The 10152-nt window shown below is 38.0% G+C and overlaps 1 protein-coding gene across 1 annotated transcript; it reads right to left on the reverse strand.

Moving 5' to 3' along the window:
- Positions 1 to 5432: 5432 nt before the first annotated feature.
- LOC103712219 lies at positions 5433 to 9560 on the reverse strand. The gene is made up of 2 exons (XM_008798687.3): positions 9376 to 9560; positions 5433 to 6780 (listed from the first exon to the last, which is right to left on the reverse strand). The coding sequence occupies exon 2, from the start codon at positions 6375 to 6377 to the stop codon at positions 5793 to 5795; it is 585 nt and encodes a 194-aa protein (XP_008796909.2). The 5' UTR covers positions 6378 to 6780; positions 9376 to 9560; the 3' UTR covers positions 5433 to 5792.
- Between the last annotated feature and the right edge of the window lie 592 nt (positions 9561 to 10152).

Here is a 10152-nt window from a genome sequence, read left to right on the forward strand (position 1 = left end):
CGTTTGAGAAAAGTTAGGAATCATTTATCCGCACGCTTGCAAGTATCCAATCCTTTCTCTCTACGCCTGAGGGAGGAGGCAGGCAAGACCGCTTCATCCGTGTCTTAAAGCAAAAAGCCACACGCTCTCGTGGGCAAGAGAAGGGAGTTTTGTGTCATCAAATTCAAGGCTTGCCACAATGGCAACCTCTTGCTTGCATCCCATGTCATCTATTTCCCTCAATTTATGCATGCATGCATGCATGCATGCATGTAGTCTCAGGAGGATATTATCTCCACCTTCTGTGAAAGTTGTGAACTATGTTGTGAAATGGTTAATGATCATCCATTCATAAGTTAGAGAATTGACATATTTTGGCCTCCATCGGCATATATATCTTGCTCTTGAGAGCTGATTGATGAGGCAAATGGGTCATGCATGCATCTCAAATGAGATCTGAACTCCAACCAATCTAAGAACTGATGGTCCTGAAATATAAAACAGCTGCATTTAATCAAATCATTCTCAGATACAGATATCAAAGATTCCATCAGCCTAACTGAAATATATATTTACTTAACCAATGAATCTGACTTCACTTCTTTTTAGTTAAACCTAGAGTGTTTGAAAGACATAATCGTCATAAAATGAAAACAGAAAGCACATATGTTTGATGACTATGCTTTCACTTTAGTAACATGGTGTGGACTAGAAGAATACATCCAAGCGTTGGAATTCCCCAAGTTTCTTTTGGCACCATATCTAAAAAGATTGACCTCGTTCTCATGCACCTTTGGTCCTCAATAGTTTGGCATTAGCAAGATATTGGTAGAAGACCTGATCAGGGTGACAACGGGAAACCATCATTACAAACATTACCAAGGCAAAAAAAGTCCAAAACACTACCGAATTTTAGTTCGCATGGTAGAATTTTAGTCAAGAAATTACGTGACATGCTTGACGTTGCTTCAAAATATACTTCCATAAATTTTTTTAATAAGAAAAAGATATTTTTGTAACTTGTAAGCCTTTTTTTCAATAACAAGTTTGACTTTCGTAAGAGAAAATTTTACACACACTAATCTTAAAAGGCCATAAGAAAACTTCATTCCAAACATTTGATGCCATATTTGACCATTATGGCTTTCATTGAGCAACTGAATCATTTTTTCTTGTATCCGTGAACTCTGCAGCTTAAATGCACCGGTCTCCTTAATATCTGAATCAATATTGTATCGCTTCACTCTAAAATCTTGTCGTCGATCGTGGACTCTTTGCTCAATTTTTAATATAGTAATTCTATCAAAACAACGGCAAACAAATGTGTTAATTATGATTTCAGTCCTCTGCGATCAAGTTATGTGGAAATATCTTGCCGTTTAGAGAAATATAGGAACTTAGTAAGATCTAGCACACAAAGGAAATAAATTACTTAGAACATCTCCAACATTTATGCATTAAACCTTTAAGAATCAAGAAGCTAGAAGCGCAAAAAAACTCTGCTGCTAGCCACCATTGTACATGAGGATTGATATGATAATTAAAAACTATATGAACAATATGCCATCCCAACCTCAAAGATTATCAGCTCTCATATATGAACACTCCTTGAAATTGATATCATCAATAGGTAATCCCCCTGACAAAGATATCTTTCACATAAGCCCCCCTCCCAACAGCAGTCTTGATTCTGACCCTGGACTCTGAATCCATGGCAGTGGTATCAAAAGACACATAAATAGCTAGATTTTATCTTCTTATTATTTAATTCCGATCTTAATTCGTAAATGCCAGAGAAATAATAGTATCCAAAACAACACCTAAATTCCATATGATTATCTTGCTATTTTCCTCCTTGAACTACTCTGTTGACCCTTTTGAATGGCCTTGAATGATCTTTGCTCAACACTTGGTTCTCCTTGTAATAGTAGTGATAGCAGCAGAAACGACACTGGTTCTAGAACCTTAAGATATTTATCTGCAGGTGCTAATAATAGTAACGGTGACTCGATCTCTTTGGGCCATTTTGTAGGTCCGAACTCTTGGAGATGGTATCAAAATTTGTATACTTTTTAAAATGTATTTAAATAAAAATAGATAGTTTAGTATGCTTATTATGTGATTAAATGAGATGGTGGCTGGCACCAGCTCCAAAATCATAATTTGCATAGTTTTAAAATATATTTAAATAAAAATATATATTTTAATATGCTTATTATGTGATTAAATGAGACGGTGGCTGGCACCTGCCGAGAAAGAATAATCCAGCAGAAAGTACCTCTTTTTTTTTGTTTTTGCTAGAACGGGTGATTCATATATGACGAGTACGAATGCACCCAATAAAGTTAGAAAACAAAATATCTCAAAATGCCCAAAGTAGCTCCTCAGCCCACACGGTACTATCATATAGCTGGCCACATAGGCGGCCACCCAATCCGTAGCCCCATTAGCTTCACGGAAGACATGCTTGACCTGAAATGCCACTCCATCCCTCGTCATGGCCTAGATGTCATGAAGCAGAACGTGGTCGTCACCCGCACCCCTCGGATCCCTTGGATCCATCTGATAACCGTGGCCAAGTCGTCCTCCAAAATGACTGAGCGAGCTCACAAACCTAGTCGGGCATGTCGAAGGCCTGCCCACGTGGCCCTCAACCTACACAAGGAACCAAAACATCGAATAGCTGATAGCCACCTGCTGCCATCATCCTGACATTCGAGTCCCTCATAACAAACCCCGTGCCATACACAAATGGTTGCCATCATCTCGATCGGTGCATCCACCCGTAGGGGAACTTCGACAAGGCCGCCTCATCCCAATGGTCCCAACCGGCACAAGGCAACAACCCTGGATGTTTCTTTAGAGAAAACCTCCTTAGGTGCCAACTCTTCGTCACCTGGGACGCCAAACGAAGCTTCCCTTCTGGTTTCAAAACAACCAGCCAAAATATCAGCCAACCATTACTCTACATCTCTTCAAAGCTTTACCAACCATTAACGCTGCTTCATCATGTGGCAGAATTCATAATGCAAACACAGCGGGAGCATTTTGTTTTCTGACTTTATTGAGTGTATTCGTACTCGTCAGGTATGAATCTACCTACTCTAAAAATTATATATATATATATATATATATATATATATATATATATATATATATATATATATATATATATATATATAGCGGGGCAATGTGAATACGATACATTAGAAACTAGCTTACAGCATTTAATGTAAGATATCGAGCAATTTATAATACAACATATTCCATTAATTTGGCTAACTCATCATCCCATTCTATCTCCGTACCAACTTGGCACTGACCAAAACCCCTCTCTACCAACCACTACGTCCCCCAAACTTAAAGACGGGATGGTTTCTCTCGAGCGCCTACCGCGTGCCGAGTTTCTTTGTATCCTCCCAATGGCTGTCTCCAACCCCTCCCTGGTCCCGCATTTAGGGCTCGTTTGGTTCGCAGGAAAAAGAGGGGGAAAAGTGTGGTCAACGGGAAAGTAATGAAATGCCTCTTGTTTGGTTGGAGTTTTCAAAGGAGAGAGATGGAAAAGTTGTATTCCCATGGGAATATGATTCCCACATTTCATGGGAAAGTCTTTCCCATGAGAAACATGGGAAAGTTACTTTCCCATTAGGTGGGAATCACTCCTTTTTTATTTTTTCCCAAAAAGACCCTTCAGCATTAAAGAAGCATTAAAGAGGCATTAAAGACCTAATTTTTATTAAGGGCATAATAGGAATTATACATAATTTTCCTAGGAAAGTGGATGGTCAACCAAACATAAGCACTTTGGAAATTTGTCACTTTCCCATGGTTAACCAAACATGCCAAAAGTACTTTCCTAAGTATCCTCTTCCTAGGAATCTGATTCCCAGGAATCATATTCCTAGGAGGGAAAATACTTCCCGCGAACCAAACGAGTTAAACACAATAAGCATTCCCTGAGGATGTCAATATGCAATATGCAATACGCAATAGAAACGTGTCTATTGAAGATTTCTATTTATTTATATTATTATATTATATTTTAAAAATAGTTAAGAAAATTAAAAGACAATATTCCACACATTGCACGGAGACGATATTAATGAGGGCAATATGAATGATAGGAGTGTTTGTATGGATGCTGATATTAATGACACCAGAATTAATGGTGAAAAATTTTGTTCTGTTACCATTAAAATTTATTGCTTCATCTGGCTCAGCTTGTACAAAGTTCTCTATCCCCGACATTAATGATGAGAGTTTCTACTTGGCCATTATTAAAAAAATTTATTTAATGTGCAACCAAAATTTGGCTATTGAAACCTTTTAATTTTTTATGATTTATTACATTACTATATTACATTTCAAAAATAGATGAAAAAAGAAGAAAAATTAAAGATATCGATATTAATGATACGATTTTCTGCACCGAAGCTCAGCTTATGTAGAGTTTTCCATTTGCTAGTAGTGACAGGAGTTTTTGCTTGGCCATCAGCAAAATTCATTGTTTAATGTGCAATAAAAATTCAGCTATTGAAGTCTTATATTTATTATAATTTGTTACATTTTTAGATTTTATTTCATTAATAGTTGAAAAAAAGAAGGAAAAAAACCATATCCCACCTAGTAGGTTATATGCTAGTTAATATTAATATTAATATTAATTATCAACTTATAGTCAATGGAAAATTAAGAGAAGAAAAGAAAAAGAAAACAAGAAGAAGAGATGCAGTCATCTGAAACCAAACCTAGGAGGCGAGGATGATGGCATCATGGTGAAGGAAGAGTGCGAATGAATTGGTGAGATCGAAGGGCCCCGTCAGCCACTTCATTTGGGGAGAGAGGAGGGGAAAAAGGTGTTGGTAAATACTTGGAGTGCGACATTATTGCACCTCTTGCACTCCATTTGTGGAGAAGGATAGCGAGCTCCGCACCTACACGTAGAGAGAGAGAGATAGAGGTATGTAGAGCATGAGCTTTATAGGGAGGGTGTTCCAAAATTAGGGAATTGGCATTACCTTTGGCTATTAATATACACTAGGATACACCACGGGTAATTGTAAACCTAGATTCACTTAAAATGATTGCTATTTTATATTTTATCTTTTCTGATTGAAAATTTATTTTTAAAATATTTGATAATATTTCATACTTGGTTTTGACTACGTATGTATTTATATATTACTGTATGTAGAATAGATATAACCATACGCAGAGACAAACATAATCAAAATTTTATGTTCTGACAAGACAGAAGGCATCCCGGCCGTCCTATTCTGTTTCTGTAAGAAAACAACTTACAGAAAACAACAGGACCGGGATAGGGTTAAGACTCCAAAATCTATCCATATGAGGAGAGAAGAAGAAAGATACTTGTTTATCAAGAGCAACAAATGACTAATAACCAATGCAGTATTCCTCAAGATTCACCTTGAAAACAAGAACATAGAGACTTGTTTATCAAAAGCAACAAATGATTTATTTGACTAATAACAAATTACATATGATAATCTTATTGTACAATTAAAACACAACATATACAGCGAAGCAGATCTTGCCAGTGTTCTTAAACAGCGGATATGACAAGCTCCTTCAGACATTCCTTAACACGCATTCCATGACAAGAATATAGCATTAAATTAGGAAGATATTTTAAGTCACTCAAAATGGAAAAAAAGGCTAATTTGCGACAGCTATATACAAGTCTACATATAATGTACTTATTACTCCTTGTAAAAATTAACTTGGTTACCCACGCTGCTGCATCTCAGCTTCCTATTGATGACAACATTTGCCAGTCCTTGGCCAGCAAATTAGCCATCATGTGAATTTTCTGCAATTCTAAGTGATGAGACTGCCTCTGCTGCTAAACATCCTGCAGATATATCTGCTCTTTCACCTGTCTCCTCATAATACGATGCTTGTAGATGTCTTGCATGCATCTCAGAAGGCTTTGACTGTCCAAGCACCCAATCATTCCACTTCCACACAGGTCCATATGCATCAGTGGCCCATCCCAGTCCCCCAACAGAATATTTTGTGAAAACATGATAACCCTTTAAAAAGTCAAAATTCTTAGAGCAATCCCCAGGGTAACATCTTCTATTATTGTTCAGCATGCAATGACAGGTTTCATCTGTATCCTCCCCTAGAAGGACATGCAGAGCAACAGCCTCAGCTGTTGCAGCACCTTCCTCATCAAGCCGCCGTTGTTCTTCTATTTTCTTCTGTTTCTTCTTCTCCAATTCAGAGCATATGGCTGCAGAGGTAGCGAGTGCTTTCTCTAGGCGCTTTCTTTTCTTCTCGGCCTGCTTTAGGCGATCCAGTTCATCTTTGGCCTGCTTCTTCTTCCCTTTCTTCAGGACTGCACCTGCTTGACCACATCGAACTTTTTCCATGATTCCTCTTTCTAAAATGCTGGTCTCAGCTCAATATCTTTGAAATGACTATTGATGAAATAGAATCACTTCCAGTACCATCTCGCCTAAACTTTACATAAGTTACTGAACTCTTCTGAACAAGAAACTACTTCAACAGCTACCACCATAATGCTACATCCATTCAGGTCTGAAGGAGTATCTCATTTTGCAAAAAATACAATCCCAAAAGGAAACAACAGGAGAAAGAAGGAGAGTAAAATGATAAGCTCTACGTAATGCTTCTCTGGTGACCTTTTCCCCAGACTTATTGCAGCCCAGACCACTGCCCATCTTAATACCACCAATATGTACAAGTATCGATCTCAACAATATGATGGCAAGGATTAAAATATTCGATCGAACAGCTCATATGGCTTTCCTACTGCATACAAGCAAAAGAAATGTGAACATCAAAATCTCCAACAAATACCATCTTCCTCATCAAAAAATTTCAATAAAAAGTAGACTCATGTGATAGTATAATGTAAAAGAAAAAAGAGGATATTGTTTCAAAATGCTTCTCCATCATATGCAAGCTACCAGGTCTACTTGGCAAGCTAGATCAAATAGACCAAGCTATGGGGTGTTCTTTCCCATCTCTGCTGCACAACAACTCTTACAAGTTAGCCAAGTAATTCAGAGCTATTCTAGTTTAAACTCTTTTTTTCCACCAAAAAAATCTAAAAACAACTTAACATCCATTTGCTGTAATTTGAAATGCTTCAACTAGATGCACAAAGCATTCATTTCAACCAAGTTAAAATAAAAAAGCATATGTTTTAGGGAGAAATATGTTTAGTTTGCTCTGGGATCATTGGATGAATTGATTAGGGAGTTTTGCAATAGTTTTGCTCTGTAATTGTCTTCGCATCCTTCAGTTTAGCTTGAGAAATATGTTTGGTTTGCTCTGGGATCATTGGATGAATTGATTAGGGAGTTTTGCAATAGTTTTATTTATGTGAGCATGGTGGGTTCGGGGTTAAAAATATAAGAACAATTATTTGGTTTTTCATATTCTATGATAGAATCCAAACATCACATTACGAACTAATTAGTATCAAAGTTAAAGGTCCTTGCACCATAAGAGGTATTAGTATCAGACAAGCCTTAATATATGTATCACAAGTCAAGTTTTAATATGTTATTTTACTATTTTAACCATTAGGGGAAAAGCACTAAGAGGAGTTGAATTGCAATTGATAGCATGAAAAGAAGCAAAAAAACAAAAAACTGAGAACCATAACAGAAAGCATGGACTAACAGACATCTGCCTCCCTTAGGTTAAACTTAACCTCCTTTGAACAACATCATCTCAATCCATCCCTTTGACTCTGAAAACTAAAAATGGTTTTACTTCCTACTCTCCTTCTCCTTCCTATTAACCTTCAATTCTGGAGCATAAGAAAAAAAATCCAACAGACTGTGTCACTTTCAATCCTACAAGTATACCAGTGGCCATGGTACATGCATAAGATTATCACATGAGAAACAAAGAAGGTTGTAGCTGAACCACGATTCAAAGGAGATAATATTTGTTCTCCAGGATTTGATAGCAGGAGCAGATTTTACCAACTAGGCAAGCTGCCATCTGCAAAATTTAAAGATCCCCTCCAGATTCCAAAAGAGTGCTGCTATGTTTCTAGAAGAACCCCGCACATAATATCAAGCCAATGTCAAAGGAAAATACCCTCAAATGTAGACTCACGTGATTATTGAACCAATCATGATGCACTAATGCCTATCCATGATGCAGCTTTGAAGTAAATGTAGAAGCATTTTCTATACCTCCGAAGATCTTTCTAAATAACAGCCCCTAGAAGTTAGCCAAGAAAAGTAAATTTTGTCTTACATTTACTGCTTAGTTTCACTTCGATACCAATTGCAGTAAGCATTTGAGACCTAAAGTATTAGTTTCATCTTTTATACCATATGAACATTCCCCAGTGGAATACATTCTTTAATGTTCTTGAAGTCCCTAAGAAGTTCATGTTGATCGAGCAAAATAGTGTCCAAATGTTGCAGAAGGATCAGGTTGCAATGAATTTCTGCAAAAGCAATGATATGCAGCCCAGTCCTATTACCAAAGAAAAGATTCAGCATCACTGTCATGCCACATGGCATTGAGGAACTTGATGTGATCCACAGGGTCAGTGCGATTCATAATGGGTTGTGGTATAAAGACAAATCCCATTGTAACACATGGCATGCTGAGAGTCCAGTTTTTTTCCTTTCATTCACCCTTCAAGGCAAAGTGAGGCTCATAACATTTTTTTTTCTTTTTTGCAATGTTCACTTGAGTCTTCCACACTATTTGTTTTGCTTGTTCCCTCCTAAATCAGTGAAAGGGATCAAGCAGAATAATCTCTTATAGCTGACTAAACTTGGATTACTATATGGTTATTTAGTTTCTTAATTCTATGGTAAATTCACATTTGTTATTCTTCCTACCCCTTCTCATCAAGCCTTTCCCGCCAAAAGCCTTAACCATGAATAAGTCTATAAGAATCCTCATTTTGCTCTAACGATTTTAAATTGAATCCAATCCATTACTTCATCCTTAAAGATCCCAACTTTCTACGCACTGGCAATATTCCTATTTCTCTGAGCATCACAATTTCCGCCTCCGATTGTCAAAAGCGTATTGCCCAAGCATTGGACCCTCAAATCCTACCTTCTTTCTTCTACAAACTATAATTGTCATCACAATTACCAACACTCCTATTTCCACCGACAAACCCTAGAATTCCTCCACTTGAAACCTGAATTCTAATCAACAACACTCGAAAAGCACGGAACGATTCAAATAACCCTGACGCATACGGACTTCGAATCTGCTACTCCACCACAGCGATCTAAAGCCTCAAACAAACGTTCCAAACAGTACGATCCAGATCTATCCACGATAATTAAGGAAAAAGTAATATTTATCCAACAAAACCCAAAAACAAAAAAAAGAAGCCAGAGAGTACTAAGGTACCTGCCCAAATCGGGGAAGAAACGGGCAAATCCGAGCCTCCCCCGTGCTCATATCAAGCAGAGAAAACAACGAGATCGAATGGAATTCCCCTCGGTGTCGAGTCCTTGGATTCAGTCCAACCCTAAAAAAATCGAGAGAGAGAGAGAGAGAGAGAGAGAGGAGTGAGGGATTCCAGAAACTTATCACATGCCAAGGGCGCGAGCGATGGCGGAGACTCGAAGGCCCGGAAAGGGCATTTTGGTTATTTCAGGTCTAAACCCTCCAAATCCGACTACCAGATTTACTGCATATATATTTCTATGCGAAACGTTATCCGCGGTTCGGATTGTTTCAAAGAAGTCAATCGAACGGCCAATATTGGTTGTATGTATATAAATACATATGCGGACGTCCCTGTTGCGGTCCTTCCATTTCGATCCGGCGGGAACGGGACGGCGGTGGGATCCGACGGGGTTGTACGTGTCGGATGGGGGGAATCGCGGTTCAGGGGACAAGGGAGCGAGGTGGGGGTACCGGGACATGAAAGATCCCATCAAGAGGCAAGTGGGAATGGGGATGTAATGTTGGAGAAAGGTTCCATGATCCACCTTAAGTTTTCTACCTCACTCCGATAGGATGACAACTTTGATTCCTTGTTTCACCAACTTGCACTCTGGAAAAATAATAGAATACATTGATGTATAAGATTTGGTAGTCAGTAGGTTGGATCTAGTATGCATACTAAATATGTATGTATTCTCAAGTAACCAGTGAGTTAGGGTTTTTTTTTTCTTTTTG

The sequence above is a fragment of the Phoenix dactylifera genome, chromosome 17 (assembly GCF_009389715.1).
Source record: "Phoenix dactylifera cultivar Barhee BC4 chromosome 17, palm_55x_up_171113_PBpolish2nd_filt_p, whole genome shotgun sequence".
Taxonomy (NCBI): Eukaryota; Viridiplantae; Streptophyta; class Magnoliopsida; order Arecales; family Arecaceae; genus Phoenix; species Phoenix dactylifera.